The sequence below is a fragment of the Salminus brasiliensis genome, chromosome 13 (assembly GCF_030463535.1).
Source record: "Salminus brasiliensis chromosome 13, fSalBra1.hap2, whole genome shotgun sequence".
In the NCBI taxonomy this organism is placed as follows: domain Eukaryota; kingdom Metazoa; phylum Chordata; class Actinopteri; order Characiformes; family Bryconidae; genus Salminus; species Salminus brasiliensis.
The window spans coordinates 9908438-9931130 of NC_132890.1; the positions used below are offsets into that span (position 1 = coordinate 9908438).

General features: G+C 41.7%; 2 protein-coding genes across 2 annotated transcripts; one reads left to right on the top strand and one right to left on the bottom strand.

Moving 5' to 3' along the window:
• Nucleotides 1-901: 901 nt before the first annotated feature.
• phaf1 (phagosome assembly factor 1) lies at nt 902-15707 on the top strand. The gene is made up of 16 exons (XM_072695734.1): nt 902-2156; nt 2350-2432; nt 2630-2713; nt 2948-2991; nt 3345-3424; nt 3806-3900; nt 5785-5849; nt 6486-6598; nt 6822-6955; nt 7064-7147; nt 8699-8781; nt 9174-9217; nt 9362-9411; nt 10208-10266; nt 10849-10921; nt 11644-15707. Exons 1-16 carry the CDS (start codon nt 2093-2095, stop codon nt 11731-11733), a joined length of 1245 nt encoding a protein of 414 aa, XP_072551835.1. The 5' UTR covers nt 902-2092; the 3' UTR covers nt 11734-15707.
• On the bottom strand, nt 15409-21730 carry b3gnt9 (UDP-GlcNAc:betaGal beta-1,3-N-acetylglucosaminyltransferase 9). The gene is made up of 2 exons (XM_072695733.1): nt 21536-21730; nt 15409-19589 (listed from the first exon to the last, which is right to left on the bottom strand). Exon 2 carries the CDS (start codon nt 19262-19264, stop codon nt 17903-17905), a length of 1362 nt encoding a protein of 453 aa, XP_072551834.1. The 5' UTR covers nt 19265-19589; nt 21536-21730; the 3' UTR covers nt 15409-17902.
• Nucleotides 21731-22693: the final 963 nt, after the last annotated feature.

Sequence of the window (22693 nt, forward strand, 5' to 3'; positions counted from 1 at the left end):
TGTTGTGAGCTCAGGCCCTCCAGGGCTGCAGCATTTCAACACATGGGATCCAGCTCATCAGCTGATCCAAAGCTCCTTATGAGCTTGACCAGGTGTGCTGAGGCAGGGAATAGTTGAAACTGTTCATGGCAAGTCCTCTTTAAGTGTGATTTGTTCTTTCAGCTACTTTCTCAAATGAGGAGTCGTGGACCTACCATAATACCTACCGGTCTGTTAAATGCTGCCCTCTGGTGGAGGAAGAGAGAGAGGGGGCTCTCCACAACCATTGTCAAAATGCCAACTGAGGAAATATCTTTAATATGCAATATGATTATTGTTTCGAGTATCAAGTATGTTGATAACAGCAACTCGTTAAGTAATTATTAACCCTTTCATGACACAAATTAATATACTGAGGCCACAAATTAATGCATTAAAACCACAAAATAATGTATTGTATCCACTAGATAATACATTGAGGTGACAAAATGTTATGCTGGTCACAAAATAATGTATTAAAGGCTACAAGATAATATTTTGAGGCGACAAGATAATATACCAAATTTACAAAATAATATGTTGAGTCATGACGTAATATATTATCTTGTGGCTTTAATATATTATCTATTATCTCATGGACTATCTCATTATTTTTGACGCATAGAAACGTAATTTGTGGCCTCATGATATTATCTAGTGGCCATGTCTTATGCTAAATAAGACAAGAAAAAATAAGGCATGTAAATGATAATCTATAAAATGGAGGTAGTTATATGTAGTTTAACTTTCAGTCGAACTGTTAAATATAATAGATTAAATTAAATGAAATTGTGGACATATCTAGCAGCCTCTGAAATGACTGTTAGTTTGAAAACGCACCGCAGGAAGTGCTCGTGCCGCCGCACAGGAAGCTGAAGCATCAGCTGATGTTGGTGTTTTTGATGGAAGTTGCGGTGGGAGCTGAGCGGGGCTCTTTATTCTTCTCTCCCCGAGTGGGCACTCGGCTTCGGACACACACTGAAACACGGCCCGGCTATACGCAGCACGGCGACAGCGCGGCGCAGAGCCCCTGAAGAAGGCGGAGAGGAGAGCGGTGTGATGAGGCGCGGGTTGTCGGTGTTGCCTGTCCGCCGCCGCCGCTGCTGCTGCTGCTGCTGCTGAATCCCGAGCTGAGAAAAGAGAAAAACAACAAGGCGAGGCGGCGCAGGGCTCCCAGACCTGTCTGCTCCGGGGCAGCTACTGTTAGCGGGTTTAGAGGAGCGGCGGTAGCCCGAACCTTCGAGCGGGGGGCAGAGCCAGTTGTGTTATTTATGTGAAGAAATGCGACAGGCTGAAGAATAGCGGTGTTTTTCTCATTGTTGGTGAGAAGCGACAGCTGCCGTGTTTTCAGTTTAGGAGACGGGGCTGGATTGCATCATCGGACTGGATATCTGGTTATAAGTTTGGCAGTCCTCGACTTCGGAGTTCAGAGCTGCCGTGTAACCGCCGACTTTCAGCGGGTTGGGTTTTTAAGCGGACTCGCTTGTTTTCTTTCACTGTAAGACTGTAAGATCGCCCATATTTAGCTAGTAGCTAGGATATAGTCTGGCAGGAGAGCAGACAACCTGCGCCGTTAAGTTAGCTATAGTTAGCTCGCTAGGTTAAGCTAAGTTTGCCGTTGGATTCCTGCTGGCGATCCGATCATATTTATTAACACGCTTTTATGTGTTTTTACAGAGTCGATCATTTTTGACCGTGTTTCTAGTACGTGGGTTTGGGTAGAGTAGTAATAGTAGTAGTAGTTACTTTCCCATCACGTTATTATTTATTTAGTTGAACGTGGGAAAGTGAAATAGGAGGGTAACTTGACGTTAACTTATTCGATTATTCGAGATTATTCGGACGTGTGTAGCATTTACAGTGTTGTCCACGACGCGACGTTGAGTGTTGTCTCCTATAAGAGAGGCGGAGCTAAAAGCTACTGTGTAACAGGAGTCCGTCTCTCTCTCTCTCTCTCTCTCTCTCACTCACTCACTCAGTCAGTCAGTCAGTCACTCAGTCACTCAGTCAGTCAGTGTTTAGTGAGAGGACAGGTCCAGATCTGGCACAGTCGGAGAACCTCGTTGAAAACCCAATGCTGGATCTGGAGGTGGTTCCTGAGCGATCTTTGGGAAATGAACAATGGGAATTCGCATTAGGTAAGAAAACGTGTTCAAGGCGACCGTGGAAATCCCACAGAACAAAGGTTGAAGTACCTCATGTCCCTCATGTCCCTCATGCACTCAGTGCTTCACATATTGCCTAACTGTTACTCTCTGTTGATCTGATCGCTTCTGTTCTGGTGCACATGTGTGCAAACACCTCACTGCCTGCCCCTGTATCTGTTTGAAGGGATGCCATTGGCCCAGGCCATTTCCATCTTACAGAAGCACTGCCGAATCATCAAGAATGTCCAGGTGCTCTACAGCGAACAAGTAAGACGTAGCAGAGCGTTATTAATGTGTGAGAAAAATGGATGGGCAAGCAAATCTGGTGTTTGGCCAGAAGTAGTTGCCGTTTAACAGGTTGAAGTGAAAATGAATAATACATAGCTGTGTGTCTAACTGGTGTCTCTGGCTGCCTCTTGACTCATTTGCATCCCCTCCCCCAGTCTAACCTGTTGTTCTTGCAGATGCCACTCAGTCACGACCTCATACTCAACTTGACTCAGGATGGAATTAAACTGCTGTTTGACGCCTGCAACCAGAGACTGAAGGTTGGGGACAAATTGTTTGTGTGTGTGTCTTAAAAAAAAAAAAAGAAGGTTGTCATACCGCCGCTGTCCAATGAAAATCATTTTAGTTTTCTCCATCATTCAAGCCCTGTGTCTGTTCTGTACACTGTGTCAATAATTCTGGATTAATGGACTAATAGAAATGCTCCAAATTACTCCAAATTACTTGTAATTGGACAGCAACGATATTCACTAAATGGGTGTTGGTGTTTGCAGGTAATTGAAGTGTACGACTTGAGCAAAGTGAAACTGAAATACTGGTAAGTGAATTTATTGAAAATGTCTATCTGTGAGCATATCAGTTTGAGGCCTAAATATTCTCTCCACCTGGAAGGAGGAGAAGAGCACCGCCAAGCAGAAATAGGTCACTGACAACGGTGCACTTGTGTGTAAAATGTTATCACCAAGACACGCTTGTTCATTCACTGGCCAGTGAAATGGCAACTTGTTCTATGTTAAACAGATCTTTTGAAAAATGCATGAGAGTCGCACAAGAGGCTTATTGGGATGCGGCACCATCTGCTGGACAAATGCTCATAGTTTTACTTCAAGTGTTGGTGTGTCGCCTCGGTACTGCACGGACAAACGTAACTGCTTCCTCCTTGTCTTACAGTGGAGTACATTTTAACTCTCAGGCAATAGCACCTACCATTGAGCAGATTGACCAATCCTTTGGCGCTACTCATCCAGGAGGTAAAGCTTTCAGTCTTTCTCTACTGGTCTTAAAGGGAAATCTCAAAACCCAAAGATTTTGTCATTCATTTCTGTGCAGGACAGTTGTTTACTGTTGCTTACTCTTAAATGTAGCATTGAAAAAACACGTACCGATGTTCTTAACAGTGGTGGTGATGGGAACAAAGGGCTTGAGGTCAATCATGCAAATATAGGCACTTAATTTATTATCCAAAACCCCACATTTTTAATGTATATATTTAATGTTGATGGTGATAAAATAGCTGTTTTAAAATGATCCTGTTTTACATGAGAATGCATGCTAACTGTTTCAGAGAGGAGGTTTTAATTTAGGTTTAATTTATTCTCTTTTTGTGTTTTGTGTTTTTGCTTTGTGCCCAGTCTACAATGCTGCAGAACAGCTCTTCCATCTGAACTTCCGCGGCCTCTCCTTTTCCTTTCAGCTAGATTCATGGAGTGAAGCCCCCAAGTATGAGGTAAGCTAGCCAAAAAACCCCAGTCGGCACTGCTCCAAATGTTTGTGGTCACCCATTCTAATGAATGCATTCAGCTGTTTAAGGTTGCACCCTTTGCTGACCCAAATGTCAAGAAAATGCACACACAGCTCGTCTAGTCCCTGTAGAGATGTATTGTCAATACTCTAGTGTGGGCTATGGGGGTATAAAGTCCCACAGCATTGAACTGTGAAGCAGTGGAAATGTGTCCTCTGGTGTTGAGAAATGAGAGGTGGTGCTCCATCCAATACTTTTGGGATGAGTTGGGTCTGAGAGGTGGTTGTGATCATCCAACATCCTGACCTCACTAGCACTCTTGTCACTGAATGCAGTCAAATCCTCACAGCAATGCACCAAAGCCTTTCCTGAACAGCTGAGACCAACAAAAGCATGATAAACTCAATAGTGGCTGCATGTTCTAACCAATTACTGTATATCTAATTTTTATTAAATATACAGTCAACAGGTCCTCCCCAGTTATAGGCTCTCATTCTTGATTATATTGCTTATAGATTCTTGTTACAGAAAAATCGTGAGAGGGACTTCTGCTTTGCATTTGCAGTTGCTTTTGTTTGTCTTCTGCTCATTGATTTACCAATAGGTCTCTTGTAAGCATAGCATGGTCTGATGAAGGTATTGCTTTAAAAGCATTCTAAAGCTACAAGCTAAAAGAGGGCCACAATCAGGGTTTCTCAACTAATAGATTAGATGATCTGTGTGAAAATGTCTGACGCTGATTTTGAGGATGCAGGAAAGGTTTTCTTTTTTTTCACACTTCCATTAATATTATTTATGCTCTCACTGGAGGGGGTTAACTTGCCTTTATAAAAGTCATACGGGTTAACAGCTATTTTAAAATTACACTACAAACTCTGGAGGACTCTGATACCTGAAAACGCCTTGCTATCTTCTAATTGCCTTTTTCTGCTTTGTGGGCATCAATTATTAAAATTTTCAGCTGCCCATGGCTGAGTTGAGAGTAGAACATAGAGTAGAACATTTGTGACATTATATTAAAAAACAAAACCACACATATATAATTTGAATAGCAATATGCTGTACATTCACAATTTTATTATATTTTAGTATTGTCCGCTTTCCAGTACCTTTTTTTTAGGTAAGGCTGTGTAAAACCAAAAATATTAAACAACAGTAAAACCAGACAATTCAAAATCAATTAAAAAAATGTGAGTTTCACAGTTTTCATGTTACCTAGCAAGCAAAGCTGTCAAAAAATCTGCTGCAAACTCAGTCCAGTTAGTCCAGCACTTATAACATTTTTCAGTCTGTAGATTTATGCGCTGTGATTTTCTCCATATCAAAAATGGTCTAGATTACATCTAAAACATCCTTTGTTGTTGATAGTTGTATTTGTAGCCATTTTCTTCTTGTAGATTCTTTTTTTTACTTGCTGCTGATATCATTATAAGCTGGTATTTATCTGTTGCTCTATTCGACACTATAGGCCGATAATACTGGCCAGCTAAAACTGTCACTCCAAGTCAAGCTTACTTATGTAGCGCTTTTATTAACAGCATTCTCACAAAGCAGTTTTAATGAGATTCGAGTCCAAGCCCCTAGTGAGCAGCTCGCAGGGGAAGTGGTGGGAAGAAACTTTGAGGGGAACAGGTGGCCACAGATTAGACCAAATATTGCCTTACTACAGACAGATGAAGAAATTAGTTTTTTATGCTTTTTAAATGCCTTTGCTAAAATTAGCTGCTTGATAATGCTACTCTGTGAATGTGCCAGCTTTTTTTTTCCTTGCCTTGTTTGCTATAAAGCAACACCTACACCAGCACACCATTACTCCTAGTTGTTTTGCCTTGACAGCCTAACTTTGCCCATGGCTTGGCCTCCCTGCAGATTCCTCATGGGGCTACAGTCAAACGGATGTACATTTACACTGGAAACAACCTTCAAGAGACCAAGTAAGAGCTCTGTGTGTGTGTGTGTGTGTGTGAGACAGAGACCAGATTCACTTGGATTAATTCCTTTTAGCAAATGATCTGAAATCCTTACTGTGTCTCATTGCTTTGATCCATGAAATGTGTGTTACATGTAGGGCTGTGGATTGGCAAGATTTGTGGTACTGTAAGCAGTCTTTGCATGCAAGCTATTAATTAAAAATCAATACTGTGTTTTTGAGAATTACTAAAGTACTACTGAGAAGTACTGCAAATACATTTTCACTACTTCGACATATCAGTTTTTTTTTGTACACCCCCAGTTATGAGGACAAATAAATACCCCAAAGCTCTATGTCTAGCACAATATCTAGTGGGATAGCTATGTGCACGAGTACAATCAAAGAGGGGCAAAGTAAAGCTACTGTATATATATTTTTTTTTATATATACACAGTACATTAGTTGCTGTGTGCAGTCATCAACTTTGGAGTAGTATTTGATTTGCTATTTGCTTTCAGGTGCTTAAATCACCAGGATGTTGAATTGTCTTAATGCAGCAAACACTTAAGCACACTCTCTTTCTCTTATTCTCTCTCGGATTGTGCTCTCTCTCTCTCTCTCTCTCTTTTTGCACTCTGTGTGTCTCTCTCTCCCTCAGGGCTCCAGTGATGCCCCTAGCCTGTTTTCTGGGTAATGTGTATGCTGAATGCGTAGATGTTCTGAGGGATGGGACGGGTCCACTGGGCCTGAGACTGCGACTCCTCACTGCAGGTACAAATGTTGCCATGTTGATGCTAATGATCTCTTGCTCACCTGCTTTCATACCGTGGTATTTTAAGGCATTGTAGTAGGTAAAGCAGGTAAAAGCAGTTTTATCTCTTAATGGTTCAAAATACTCACTAAAAGTGAGTTATCTAAAACATTTTGTTTCTTCCATGCCACTAAGAGGCGCTGTGCATCAAACAGTTTCCCAGAGTTGCCTGTTCTTTCTCAGGATGTGGTCCAGGAGTGATGGCTGATGCGAAAGTACGGGCCATGGAAAGGAACATCTACTTTGGGGATTCATGTCAAGACGTCCTGAGTGCTCTGGGCTCTCCACACAAGGTCTTCTACAAGTCTGAGGATAAGGTAGTGAAGCTAGGACAATTCAGTGCTAGTTTCAGCCTTTGTTTGGTTGAGAAGCATGTAGGGAGATTTCCATGTGTTTCTTCAACATCTTTCTACCTTGCATTTTAGATGAAGATCCACTCTCCTTCTCCTCACAAGCAAGTCCCGTCCAAGTGTAATGACTACTTCTTTAACTACTTCACCCTGGGAGTGGTGAGTGTTGTTGACAGAAATTTAGCAGTTTTCTTGTAGTGTCCTGGAGCTTGGACTCGGGATGCAACAATATGGAATGTTTTGGTCAACAGTAACTGATTTAAGTGACTGACTATAGACCCCATTTACGCTTGGTTCCTTCAACGCACCCAAGACGCATCTAAAACAGATACAAATCTGCATTGGAGCTACATATTATAGCAGTGTGAACACATCCGTCTCTCCAAAGCGCAGTTGACAACCAAAACCCCTCTCAATACAGCCAAAATGCTAGTAGTTATTGCAGTGCATCGAGTGTATTTGCATATTCCATTCCACACAGCATTAGGATTTCAATTTGACTAACCGGACTCATTGGACAACCAAGTGTAAACGCTTGTGTCTTCTTATTAGGACACAATCTAGATTCTAATCTCATTAAGTGACGGGTTTTTAAAAACGTTTTTGCATGTATGAGCGTTGTAATCCATATTTGAAGTGCACTGAGAAACAGAATTATGCTGTGTTTGTATGATGATACATGAGCAACAGCAAACTGGGTATTCCATATTGTTCAATGGATCAGCAATAGAAAATAGAAAGATGGCCACTTAATTGTTAGACCTCTAAATATACCTGGTTATGAACAGCAAACACACACTTTTGAACAATATTTCACAACATTATGTAACCTTACCATAGCAGCTTCAGTTACTGTGATGCTCCATAGACCTGTAAAAGGGTAAATAGCATCTCTATTGTTGCGGTTCTGGGCTTGGCACGCAGCTGACTGCACTATGTAACTTTGGTGAAACGGATAGGGCAACACTCATGTGAACCATGTAGTGCTGCATAATCCATATTTGCGTAAAATCCTGTAATTTTACCTTCAGTGATGGTTCTCCCGGCTTGTCTAGAAATGCATGTGCAAAGTATGTGAGGTTGAAGGGTTGCTCAATTGCTCAAATCCCAAATTACATGTTCTGATTGTAGGGGGAACCCTACATAATGCTCTTTTGGAATTTAAACAGTGGCCAAAACTGGCCAAAACTCCCACATTACAGCTACTTCAGTAATGCCATGGTAGTGCATGTCCCCATCTGTTGTGCATCACCATGTTCAGAGAATTACTTTTATTTTTAATGTAAACATAATATTAACTATGAAAAATGAAGTTCTTAATTTTACATGGTCATGACCGTTATATCAAATGAGTATAACATTGAGAATGTTGCCACCATATCTTAAATGCTGCTGTATACATTCTTGCCTGGATGGAAATCAAATCCGATCTTCTGCATACAGTGGTTTTATACACTACGCCATCCATTTTATTGAATTTGAACACCACTGTCTGGCTATAATTCCAATATTGGATGGAAAAGCTATTATCAGTTATACACCAATAACATTTGACACCAGATGTCAGACACACCACAGAGTGGCATCATTATTTTGTTATGGTTTTGTAAATGTTTTCTGAGCTGCTGTTGGCATTGACCCTGCAGCCAGTCAGTTCCAAATTCCCATTTTTGTCTAAATCATACTTTGTTGTCCTCTTTTTCCCCTCAGGACATACTGTTTGACTCTGTGACTCACCTGGTAAAGAAGTTTGTTCTTCACACCAACTACCCTGGCCATTACAATTTTAACATGTGAGTTGTTTTAGCTGTGTTGCTGCATCTGTTTGGACTGATGTTTGTTTCCCAAGGTGAGGGATGTGGAAGGCTAGTTGTGGGGTGTAGATCAAAAGTAGGAAATTGACAGAAACTTTTTCGGGATGTTTCTCTGGTGAAAATACTGAAGATAATGTTTCAGTATCGGAAGACAACAGATATTCCACATGCAACACTTGTACGCTAGTTAATATTTCCTAAAAATATTTATTTATTTATTATTAATCTTGAATAAGGCTTAAAACCTGAAGTCTTTATACAATACAATTCTTTATACAATTCACCATAATGTGCTGAATTGTTCAGTTTTGTTGATGACAGACTGTAACAAACTGCAGATAAATTGGTGTTTACCTTTTCCATGATTCTAGATACCATCGATGTGATTTTAAAATTCCACTCATCATAAAAAAAGGTGGGTGAAAATCTGTTGTGTTCATGCAGCTCTTTCTCTTAAGATATTTTTATGCATCCCCTAGAGCATTGACTCTAATAGCTACTAATGGACCAGATGTTCTGCCTGGACTGTGGTATGCTTAGCAGTGTGGTTGTTTTTCAGATGGAGCTGATGCTCAGGGGGAAGACTGCATCCTCACCACTTACAGCAAGGTGACGGCACCTAGCCCATACATATACACCATGTTTGTGGACACCCCTTCTAATGAATGTGTTTACCTAATTTAGGTTGCACTTCTTGCTGACACAGATGTGTAAATGCGCACAGCTACGACTTGTTTAGTCCCTGTAGAGACGTTTTCCCAATAGAATAGAACTCTCTGTAGCAGGTGAACATTCACTTTTAGGGTATTTAGCAGACACTTTCATCCAGAGCAAAAGTGTTTCACTGTTTACTCAGAAAAAAAATAGCTAGTTTGTATAGGTTAGAATCTTAAAGATACCCGAAGCTAGATACCAAATACAGAAGTCAGCATGGATACCACAGTTCTCATGAGCCTAATGCCTGGCGTGGACTAGTGGGGTCTAAGGCCCCCTAGCATTGAGCTGTGGAGCAGTGGAACTGTTTTCTCTGGAATGATGGTTGGCATGCCTTCCAATACTTTTGGGTTGAGTTGGGGGGTTTGGGATGAGGTAGGGTGGTGATCATCCAACATTCTGACCTACCTAACGCTCTTGTCGCTGAAGGCAATCAAATCCTCACAGCAATGATCCTCCAAAATCTAATAGAGAGCCTCCTAGGACAGTAGAGACAGTTACTCCAACAAAAGCAGAATAAAATCAGTACCCCTAATATAAGAGGAAATTGTGATTAAGCAGGTGTCCCAATACCAATGTCCATATAGTGTATGTCTGCAGTACTGAGTGGGGTTTCCCATGTTAGAGTAGCAGAAGCTTTGGGGTCTGTTATTAGGAATGTACTGAACCTGTTTTTTCCCCCCCCACTCAGTGGGATCAGATCCAGGAGTTACTGGGACACCCGATGGAGAAACCAGTGGTGCTTCATAGGTAAGATGCATTGCTTAACATCAAGGTCAGAGAGACCTTAAAAAAAAGCTTGGAAGGAAAGAAGGAAATAATCATGAATCTTAATCATGTTAATATATTGTAGAAATAATAATTAATCATATGTATTTAAAAAGGCAAATCTGAAATGTCATCTTTCTGACAAATTTACAGCATGTTGAGTATTCAGAATGGGGATAAGCCTGAAAATCACAAAATTGGCCAAAGCTCTTAAGGTCTACAGAATAAACAATATGAATGTTTTCCGTTAATCAAAAGAGCTGCTCATTCTTGTTCAATGATTATGATTTTATGCATGGACACTCTTGTCTGTGCCAGTATTCTGTGTAATAGGACTGGCTTTGCTCTCACCAACACCCAGAGTACTGGACATGTTACTGTTTCTAAATATAAACTTAAAATTACTGCCTGGCATTAATATGAAGTTGGTTTTACTACAGTGTTATAGTGTGTTAAACTGTGATGGATAAGGAACATAAAACCTTAAGAAAACTAAAAGGTTCTTTGTAATGTTTGTATTCTTTGGAAATGTAGTTTTGATCCTAATCATCCAATGCTTTTCAGGTCATCATCTGCGAATAACACCAACCCCTTTGGCTCCACATTCTGCTTTGGGCTGCAGAGGATGATCTTTGAGGTATATACAAGGGTATAGGTTTGATTGTTACAATAGTGAGGACAGAAAAGTGGTCCACAGGGGGCCCACTGGAAACTAAGGCCTTTTGCTGTTTATGACTTCTAACTGCAGTTTTATGTGGTCTAGAGTCTTTATAGATATGGAAGCCAACACACTCATACTGGCAAAATAAAAAATTCCTGAGACAATAATTAACCAACAGCATCACAGTTGGTTTTCTGTACCTTATAATAGGCATCTATGCAAGCAAACATTTATATTTGGAAAAATCAGGGACTTTTAGGTTTTTAGTCTATACTGAGTTCAGTCCTCAATTGACTTTACCTTTGACCCTGCCTCTCCACCTGTCTTTCCTCTGTTTGAGTTACTACGGGGTGGGTTACTCACAGATATGTCATATGAACAGTGAGCCTACCTGTGTAAGGTATTTCAAAAGCTCTGGTTAAGAGCATCAGGCAAATTCCATAAAATAATGGAAATGTAGCTAAAAATCTTAAAAGCACCCATATTGGAGTAAGCGTCTTTGTACTTTTCTTAAGATGCAATTTTAAGCAAGTGTGTAATGCTACATTGAGGCGAACAACAGGGCTTTTGCTGTTCTTCCCCCGCAACGTTAAAATGTCTGAAAATGTCTTTTTTTTACTCATTAGTTATTCATACTCAACTGTGGACAGACTGTGTGAAATATCCTCCTTTACAACTTAATCCCTCTTCCCTCTCAGGTGATGCAGAACAACCACATAGCATCAGTGACCCTGTACGGAGCCCCTCGCCCTGGAAACCTGCCCCGCGCCGAGTCTGGTACCCACTGAGGTGCCTGTGGAACCCGTCCCGCCCTGTAGGGCCCACCAGCGCAGTGTGCCTTCCATCACTGCAGTCGTAACACGAGCTAAAGAACTACATGCTGGGAGTTCTCCCTGAAGCACCCCTCCCTTACTACCACCACCACCCACCCACCCTAAAACTCTTCTGCTGCACGCCATCATGGATGCTCCTCCCTGGCAACCTACCCCTAACACACAGGCTGCTGGAAGCCTGTACCTCTCTCCTCCTACGTCCCTCGTCCCTCTAGCCAGCAAATGCCCTGCATCCGCAGGTTCAGCCCACCCCACGTACACCTGTGCCCGCACACATCTGGACATACTGATAGATGGCTTTCGATTTGTACATTTCTTTTTTCCCCCCACACACAAGACACTGACACCAAAGGGCAAACGTGACCTGCATTTCTTCACCATTTCCCCTGCTGCACATTAAACACTTTAAACGTTCGCACGTTCAGTTCAGTTCAGTTCAGTTGAGTTCATTTCAGCACAGCAGTGGCTGTGGGGTCAAACCCCTCCACACACACAAGTACAAGAACTTTTGCATCCATTGCATGAATAAAGTGTTGCTTTGTTTTGTTTTGTTTTTATTTGTTTGTTTTAAGATTAGCAGTGTGTCATACAGAATTACAAGCACAAATGAACTGCACAGTATGGGAGTGTACTGGTGGATTAATCGCTGCGAACGTGGTTATTTGGCACATGAGGTTTCTTGCATACTTTGGATGGACCTAACCGAGACCCAGACGTATACACCGTACATGGCCCAAGTCAACAGCACGGCTTACCTCCCAAACTTCAGCTTAACGTCAAGTTGGCAGTCATATTTCGTATTGCGAACTAAGGTGATTAGCATTATTATTGTTATTATTTTAAACATTTGCACTAAAGAAAACCACACCTTATTTACTTGACAGTTGTTTTCTATCCACTGAAGACTATTGGTATTTTGGGAGTGCGAGAGGGGAAAGTTGCGAGTGGTGGAACGGAGAGAACCATATCTTGTGAATTATGGAGCTCTTTACGCTGATCTTCTGGCAGGACAGAAAAGCCACTGATCCATCCCTTTTTTGCCACCTGGATCTCCAGCAGTTCTTTCTGCTCGTCTACCTTTCTCGCTCCCTTTCCGAGCCGTCTCGCTGTTTTCAGCCAGAGGATTTGATCTCATAACCTTCTCATAATCTCTCCCTCTCTCTCAGCTCATAATCTCTTCTTAGGATATTTTGTTTCTTGCCAAAATGTTAGCCAAAGAAATACCAACGATTATCTGTCCATTTTAAAAATATCCTCAGACTTTGACCTTAACGAACATTCCCTCTTTGTTTGTTTCTGTTGCCCCCTGGAATGCCCCCCCCCCCCCCTCCCTCTTGTTTTTATTATACTCTTTTACTCTTCAGTGCATTTTAATAGTGGATATGCCACGTTCTGTCGCTCTGTGCTTTCCGATTTCAAGCTTTTATCTCCTAGTTTCTGCTCTACAGAAGATGTCTGGTGTTGTTTCTGTACCAGATAGACGTGAGGCTTTCCGCAGCACTCTGCTGTGCTTCTGTGTATGTACAGATCTGTAAATAGTGTGCTCTCTTGTCTTGTCCGTTTAAGCTTGCGGTACCACATGGGTTCAGATTGAGTTGAAGTCTGAAACTTTCCTGTAGTTGTTAAATACGCCATGTATTGTCATTTGCTCGGCGAGAGTTGTGCGTGGTCCTCGAGTGGACACTGTGGCAGCAGCTATTCTCTCTAAATGTGGAGGAAAGAGGCCATGTTTGATCACTGATGGAGACTGATGGCCCAAATACGCTCCACAACAGTGGAGATGACTCAAGTGCTTACAGCACAGTCGGAGGTTCCGGGTATGCTCCTAACTCTACCATCACTGTGCCGTCAGAGCCTTCAGATGGACAGCTGTGTAATTCTATCAACCTCCACTAATGCTGACCACTACGCCACTCCACTGCATCTCCCCTCCTGACTTCTGCGGTGTGTGATGCAGGCTAGTCCTGGGCATTGTTGTCCTTTTTGCATTGACTTGGTCTATAATTTGCAATGGAAGGCTGCTGTTGATGCTGTTTTTTGGAATTTTATCAAACCAAGCGAAATAAAATGACAAAACTTTAAAAAGCGGAACCGCTGTTAACATTGTGCCTCATCTCCCACCGAGCCTGTCTTCTTCTGGGTTTTTCCTCTGTAACTGAAATTGTTTGAACTGCTTTGTGTATGGTTGCGCATGTACAACTAAACTGATGGACTGTCCGTTATAGATAGTGGCCGTCCTCTTGCTCCAGGAATATAGCTACATAATAAGGAAGTACAAGGAAAAGTCTCATAGACCTTGTTTACACCTGGTCACTTAATGTGACTTGTATTTGGATTGTATCGTGATACGATTTTGGCCAGATGCAATCACACTCTGCGGCCCCTCATAGTCAGACTAAAATCTAATCACTGTGTGAGACGGAATATGCAGATTTGCTCATTGCTAGACAGTTATTCCTGGTGTTTCTGCTGTACTGGGAGGAGTTTTGGTTGCAGAATGCTTCTTGGAGAGATGGATGCTTTAACATGTAGCTCAAATGCATCTCAGACCACCTCCTGAAGTGGTTTGAGTGATCGAATTTGGATCTGGTTTAAATACGTCTTGGCTGCGTTTACAGATCTAATCCTGATACTCCAGACGCATGAATTGGCCAGGTGTAAATGGGGCCATAGTCTCTGAACTCACTTCATGAAGGGCTAGCTTGGCATGCGTTGGAAATCCGATGATAATTTATTAATTTAGCTGAACTATGAAAGCAAAACCAATAGGTGTAATGCAGTTGTTTAGAGGGGGATGGAGGTTTGCATTCATTGCCCAAATTTGAAGGTTCTAGCCTGACAGCCCTCTATGACCTGAAGTTCAAACTGGTGGTTGTGATGTTTCTGCAGAACAAAATTTGCACTTTCCTAAAAAGAAAAATGTGTTTGAAATTCCTGTGAATAGCTTTTGCATTCATAAAGGTGCGCGTTGATTTGGCAACATATGATCTAACCTGTACGTGGTTATACTCTACCAGTGTCTGAGTCCTGAATGAGGACCCTCATGTCATGCACAACTGGAGTCTCAAGTTCGGAAATGTTCACTCTTCCAGGAATTTATGAAAAGAAGCAGCACAACCACTGCAGTCGTACCGTTTAGAGAATGTTACTGTTAGGAGAGTGTGGTTTGATGGGCTGATTGCCTGTCCAATTCTCAGGTGGATCTTTTTTAAATGCCAGGAGCAAGTGAATGCTTAACTTTCATCAAACTGGGTTCTGGCTCATTTTATTTCCTCTTCAGACTTTCTCCTATTTTTGCATCGGAATGAATGAATGAATGAATGAATGATTGTCCTTAAGATTGTATCTAGAAATGGACAAACTCCATTCAGTGTAATGTGCATATTAATGCTATGTATTGTATCCCTTATATATTGTATGTTCCTCCCCCCTCCCCCCATTCTACTTTCCTTTAAAGTGATTATTTTTTTGTGAATTTAGTACATTTTGACCCATTTCTGGAAATGGGATCCTTAATTAAAAATTGTGAATCCAGATTAACTGCAATGTGGTGTTTTGTATCTCTGATATTTTGTCATCAAAGAACATCGTTAGAAAATCAGTATTTATCAGACATGCATCTGTTGTTGTTTTTTTGTTTGTTTATTTGTTTTTAAAGCAATAACTATAGCTGTGGCAAATAATTCAATGAAAGGGTCAGCTATAAGCTTGCACAAGGCCTCTGAACCCATGCAAAAATGCTGTGACTAGTTTTTTTTTTCCTTTGTTGTTTTTGTTTTGGGTTTTTTTTTTTTTTTTTAGTCTAGTCTACTGAAACCACAATATTTGCAATTTTATAAACTGCATTGACTTTTGTTCATTAAACTGTTACAGTGTGTTCAACAAAAGTAACATTTGAAGACTGGATGTAATAAATATGGGGGAAATGATGGAGTTTTTTCTTTTCCTTCTTTTCCACGACAAGGTTAAATTAATACATACAAGCTTCATACAGGCTTCTCCACCTGGAACAGTTTCAGTGTTCTTGCATTAATGCACTTAGTTTTGGCTACAGATATCAATAGAATAGAAATACAGGAGAATTATCCTACAGCAGAGTGTCACAGATAAAGAACACAGTTTACAATATGAAAAACAGCAGATATGAAAACACCAATAAAATATACCATAACATCAGCCATAACTTTAAAACCTCCTGTTTAATCTTGTCATGATCCCTCTGCATGCTGCCAACGCAGCGCTGACCTGTTGGGGCCTGGACTCCATAAGACCTCCAAAGGCATCCTGTAGTATCTGGCACTAATACGTTAGCAGCAGCAAATCCTTTCAGTCCAGTAACTTGAGGTGGAGCATCAATGTGCTGCCTTAGGTCCACGTGACCCTGTCACTGGTTGTCCTTTTTGGACCACTTTTGGGACGTACTGACCACTGCATACCAAAATGCTCATTGAAGCTCATGCTTCCAACACGTCAACTTTTAACAACTGACTCTTCACTTTCTGCTTATATGTAGATCCTACCCCTTACCAGCTTCTCCACTTCACCTGGTAGTGGTTTTAATGTTATGGCTGATCAGTGTAAGCACACATTTACACTCACAGTGTTAATCAGTGGACTGATTCAGTTCTGAGAATAGTCAGGATCCAATATGTCATTAGAGCTCATAGTTGCTCAGCCAGTGGTTTTTGAGAAGGCAAAATGGGCTCAGTTCCCAGAGGCTTAACTGTCCTTATAAAATATGATCCGAGATGTCCTTGGACTCTGCAGTTTGTTTTTAGAAACTGTGGCAGTGTCGTTGTAGACCAAAATATTGCGTTGATGCCAAAATCCATAAACAATTTAGATGTAATATATTTCTTACCATCACTCTTTTCAAGTGCAACTCAATCTAACCAACACAAATCGGGGACCTGCTTACTATGTAAAATGAACATAAAAGGAACTTAGTAGTGGTGTAATGGATCACAAAACCCACAGTTAGGATTGGATCATTTTCGAAACAGCAAAAAGGAAAAATAGGAGAAAAATGAGAGACAGTCATTTTGGCTTATTATCATTAATACAATTATAATTAAAAGTATTTAGTGTTACTTTTTTGTTTGTATTAGTGACTTTAATTGTGATATTATTTTGTTTTGTGTTAATTATCTTTATTTTGACCGTTTGTTCTTTGCATTATTGACAAGTGTTCACTTGTATTAATGAACTTTTTTTGTATTCGTGACTTTACGGTTTGTGATTTATTTTGACACTGTATTAGTGACTTTCATTTTGACAGTTTGTTTTTTGTATTAGTGACTTTTATTTTGCCATGGTCTGTTTGTGATGTAGCAGCTGCGTGCAACTGCCTCGCTTGCGCTCCACAATAAAAGTTAATAGTGACGTTTGTCTTTTTGAGGTTGACTCACTTGAGGAGTTCTCAGCACGTGTCGAGTATGAGACTCCCACACCTCACACTAATATAACTCTGCTCTCCACTCACACACCAGAGTGATGTTGCTGCAGACATGTGGCTGTGTTGTCTTATGGCTCTCGTGGCTCAATGTAATAGACAGTCTTTGTGTTTTCACTAGAGCTCTGCATCCAGATTAAGAGAATTATTACTGTAAAAAGTAACAGCAGCAGTAAAATTGTATTCCACACTGTTATGGTTAAATTTCTGGCAAAAAAAAGTTAACGTGTGTCCCGATCAGTACACAACAGGGATTATCCGTGATCAGTTACACCACTAGCACTCAGTATAGCCTACAAAATACAAATACATTCATAATGACTAAACAGCACAGTGGTTACTAGTCCAGGCCAAACCTCAACCCTGGACAATTGTAAATCAACGAGTTCAAACCGTTACATCATTGATTTTTGTACCGTGCCGGTTTTTAAAAACACAATAGGACTACCAAGACCACTAGGGAGTTGCTCAGTCTGTCCTTATTTCACAACACCATACAGTAATGTATAGTTTACTGGGATGCCAAAATGTGATGTGGGATAAAAATTCCAGACAATTCTGGAAACTGGATTCAACCTCTGATATAAACCTTTAAACTGCAAATACCAATGAATGATTCAAGTCTTCGAACCTTCACCACTCAAATTTCACAGTATTCCAAGCCTCAAACGGTCAGTGCTTGACAAAGACTTGTATACCATAGTCATGTTTTCCAGGATCCTCGTTTGACTCTCTTTTAGCTACTGCAGAAATCCTACCTCTCCACTTAAAGGGCAGAGCTGTCGGACCCTGACTGGAATGGCAGCGTACACTAGGGTCATGCAGGAGGTTCCACATGAGCCAGATCTGTGGCACAGTTAAGCTGTGCACCACCATCAGTTCCCTGTAGAAACATGGGTCGAACACCTGCAGGTGGGGCGCTGCAGATGGTCGCACAATGCCGAAAGTACGGAAGCCCTCGTGGCGGCTCGGCTGAAGACCGATCCTGAGCAGACACATTCCCAGGAAGACGTCATCTATGGGGAAGAGTTCCACCTCCTTGCAGGCTTTGTGCAGTCTCAGAGCAGTGTGGCCTGACATGACAAAGCCTCCACCACCTGCATACGAAGGGTAAAGCCCTTGGCCATATATCAGTTCAGGCACAAAGTACTTACTGTTGCGCCTGCGAATGGGTTTTGCATGGACAATGATGTCCCCGACGAAAAGGTCCTCATCGATCTGTTTACCATCTAACATCTCAAGTATGTTCTCAATGTTCACGTAGACATCTGCATCGCCCTTGAAAATGAACTTCACTTTGGAGCAGCTTGTGTTGACCCACTGAAGGAAGTGGGTTTCTTTGAGCGTTAGGTTGAAGAACGTGTCCTCAAAGTCCCACAGCAAAATGTCCCTAAAATAGTGGCTCTCGTATTCCAGCAACCTGTCCCACAGTGGAAGCGCCGTAACATTTCGAGGCACTCCAAGAAGAAAAACGGTCTTAATGGTCTGTCCATGCTGCACTGTACCTTCTTGTCCCCAGGTACGTCGCACTACCTGACGCTTCTCAAAGTCTGCAGCAACAGATTTGATGGCAATCAGCAAGTAGGGTGCACCTTTAGGCCCAGAACACTTCTCTGGCTGGTCAATCAGAATCCTAAAGTCACGTTGGTCCTTCTTGCGAAGGTAATCCTCAAAGTCAAATTGTGGGTGAGTGGGCATGATATTGTCTTTTGTTGTGGTGGCTTTCCTTTTCTTGTCTTTTTGCTTTGATTTCGTTGTGTTCTTCTGACCTTTAGATTTACTCTGGGACTTAGATTTGCCTTGCACTGGCAGTTTTGGCTCGGGATTACACTGGGGCAAATTGGGAGGCTTAGAAGGAAGTGACCCTCCCCTCGATGGTGCTCCTAAGAGGGTTCTGGAGCTGGTAGAGCCATGCTCCATACGCATTGTCTCCCAGATGGGTGTTAAGGACTGGTGGGCGTACAACAATATGCAGAGAAGCCCCAACAGGACCAATGTGCAGAGCACGTCTCCCTTTATGTGGATTCTCCTCATTCTCAGTCTCTCAGTTACAACATTTAGGAACTAGGGAGTTTGTAATCTAATCATAATGTCAGGATTCCCTTATTGCTTGTGATTCCTATCCAATAAGAGTGCGTTTTGGAGCAATGTTTATCCATTTCTGTGAGTGTTATCTTGATTGCTTCCAGCTGGGATGACTTTCCTCTCCGTGCTTTTAAGTGACCAGTGCAAACAGTCTTGATGTTGTAAGACCTGTTGTAAGATCTGACCATTCCTCACAAAAGCAGGGCTGTCGGTGCTAAGATGTTTTCATTTAGTAATGAGTCGTTTCCCATGTCCTACACTTAAAATGCAGCACCTAGAACACATAAAACATAGTATCAGAAGAGGAGCAGATAATCAGACAACAATTTGCCATTAACAACTGTATGTCCAAGAGTTTTAATAGCTTTACAATACATTATAAGGTACAGACTTAATTACCTTGATCCTCTAAGTCGTGGCCACAACTTAATTATCTTGTTCCCACAAATTAGTTTTATTTCACCAGCAGGGCTTTGTAAGTTGTGGCTACGCCTTAATTATCTTGTTCCCATGACTTAGTTTTATTTATGTGGGATGTTACCAGCGGGGCTTTGTATTAAAAATATATAGTTATATGATGAGCTTTTAAAAATAGAAGAGTTATAGATATCGTTCGTGTAGTTTGTTCATTTTCAGCTGAACAAAACATCATTCAAAAATACAGCAGACTTTTAGAGATTCACATTGTGTTTGGGGTGGGTTTTGGAAAAATGCTGCAAAATCACAACAATGTTTTTTAAGATACATTAGATTTTTGTCATTCTGAAATAATGATGAAAGAGGGCTACCTCACAATCCTTCAGCATAACTTCAAACCCACAGCTAGACAGTTGAAACTCAGACACGATTAGGTGTGCCAACTTTCCCAATTTTGCCAAGAAGAATGGCTAGAAGTTTGCTGATGGCTACCAAAAGCTTCTGGTCAAGCTGCAACTTGCTAAGGAACAATTATCCAAAGGTAAGGTAAGGTAAGGTAAAGGTGCACATATTTGTCACTGTACAGTGTACAGCTAAATGTGTCCTCTGCATTTAACCCATCTGTAGTAGTGAACACACACACACTAGTGATCTAGGGGCAGTGAATACGCACACCCAGAGCGGTGGGCAGCCAACTCCAGCGCCCGGGGAGCAGAGAGGGTAAAGGGCCTTGCTCAAGGGCCCAACAGTGGCAGCTTGCCAAGCCCGGCAATCAAACCCACAACCCTGTTATCAATAGCCCGGCGCTCTAACCGCTGAGCCACCACTGCCAAATTAGGTAAGTTTGTTCTTGTTGATTTAAAAAAAATCTGAAACCCAATACTGCCATGTCATTTGTATAAGGCAACTGTATAAGGCAAAATGCATTTGATATCTCTAACAGTGGTATTTCTCTGTCTGGGTCTGGACAAACTTATTTCGCATGCTGTGCGTTACAGTATTGTAAAACCCATACAATGAGGTTTCTTTCTGTTTCACGAAAACCTTTTCATGATTCTGTGGCCAAACCATGAGTATCCCAACACAGGATATTACTTTCCCAAAAGTTCTGCCTCAGCAGATGCTTGCTTTTATCAACTCTATAATACAAGGTCTGTTATGCAGCCCCTGAAGCAACAAGTAGCCTATAGCCCTCATCTTTTTACAGTTATGATATTAATGTTTTGCTGTTGGATGTGCACAATTCATTTAAACAGAGGCAGATGTATCGTGAGGAAGTTTTGTGCTTTTCAAACTATCAAGCCCTGCAGATCTGACTACAGATGACTGTCTAAAACTGTAAACTAGCTTTTGCTTGTAAGTTTATCATTTTCTACTTTCCTTGTAAATCATCTTTTTTTTGGGGGGGGGGGGGGGGGGGCGTGTCAAACATCCTTTTCTTCATTTTTAGTCCAGAACTTTACTTCTACTAGTACAGACGAACTGCAGGTAAGAAGAAATCGTGCTTATTTGTTTTCCAGTGCAGTTTTTGGAGAATACAGGGTTCGGGGTAAAGCTGCTGTGGGCAGAGGAGCCAGATGTTCAATTTCCTGCTCGGGTCTTCAGCCAGAGGCGCTTAGACAGCAAGCTAACGTGTAAAGTTAGGCTTAACGTTGTCCAAAAACCTAAAGCTCTGAATGCACACATTTTAAAGCACTCTTCCTAACATTGCCCTCAAAATGCCGTGGCCTACTTGAGCCACCTTTTATGCTTTCGAGGTGTTTGCTGACAGAACCGAGAGAGCACAGCATCTTTAACACTCACCGAGAGAAGGGGAATCTCACCAAAGCCATTCCAGCCCAGTGCTGCGAAGTTGCTGCTCCCAACATCTGGATTCGGGGGTGGCTAGATCTGGAAGACTGGTTCTTACACCTCCAGGAACATCTCACTAACTCTCCAGGATCAGTACTGAGGTGACTCTTAACTCGGAGGAAACCCGTCAAGGAAAACCAGCAGTTTTTTCCCCCCCTGACGTTTTTAAGAGGCTGTGTTGGTCACGTGACCACATGCCAGCGCAGCAACCTCAGGGAGAAACACGGGCTGGATGAAGATCCCCAAAACTACACTGGCAGCTGAATTCCGATCAGGGGTGAGTCAGTGTCTGTATGCTCCTTTACTCAGTTAGCTATATGTTCAAGGGTTTGTACCTGAGAACTTGTGTTAGTGGCAGTATTTTACTTCTGCTCAAGTACAGTCTTGTCAATGAATAAAAATTTTAACATATTGAGAGATGGAGGTAAATAGGATCATTTCAAATCTGGGACTGAGCATCAGCAAAACATCAGGTCTTGTAGGTAGTTCCCAGTGTGCAGTGGTCAGTATCTACCAAAAGTGCTCCAGAGCCATGGGCTGTCAAGGGTCACTAATGTGCTCCATGGAGGCCCCACTTCACAACGTACAGGTCTTTAAGGATCTAAAGGGAAGAGGGTCATTTAAACCACTCTTCCATTAAATGTTGGTCTATTTTCTGCTGGCTGCCAAAAACACCCAGTTGGTTTGTAGTTGTGAAACGACAAAATATTTTATTCCATTATCCCATCTTTACTCTTCAATTACGCCTGATCAGCTAGGAATCTGGTAGAAATGCTCTGTTTATTGGATCGGATTGGGGGCACAAAACCTTGATTAGAACATCTGTCCTAATAAATAAGTCGGTAATTATCACAGCACTCATTTAAGATCAGAAGTTAAAGCTTGGATTCATAGTGTGGTCTATATACAGGTCTCTTTAAGGCAGGGCTAATCAATCCTGGTTCTGGAGATCTACCACCCTGCAGAATTTAGCTCCACCCCGAATCTAACACACCTGATCCAGATAATAAAGGCCTTCAGGAGCAACTGAACATTAGAGTCAGCTGTGTTGGATCTCCAGGACCAGGATTGAGCAGCCCTGCATTAAGGGGTTCAAATACTTGTTTGTGA

Bases quoted from the DNA above. Each gene is read 5' to 3' on its own strand.
- phaf1 (XM_072695734.1), top strand. From the start codon at position 2,093: ATGCTGGATCTGGAGGTGGTTCCTGAGCGATCTTTGGGAAATGAACAA. The intron at 5,850-6,485 runs GTAAGAGCTCTG...TCTCTCCCTCAG, and splicing joins AACAACCTTCAAGAGACCAA to GGCTCCAGTGATGCCCCTAG. The intron at 9,218-9,361 runs GTGGGTGAAAAT...GTTGTTTTTCAG, and splicing joins TCCACTCATCATAAAAAAAG to ATGGAGCTGATGCTCAGGGG.
- b3gnt9 (XM_072695733.1), bottom strand. From the start codon at position 19,264: ATGAGGAGAATCCACATAAAGGGAGACGTGCTCTGCACATTGGTCCTG.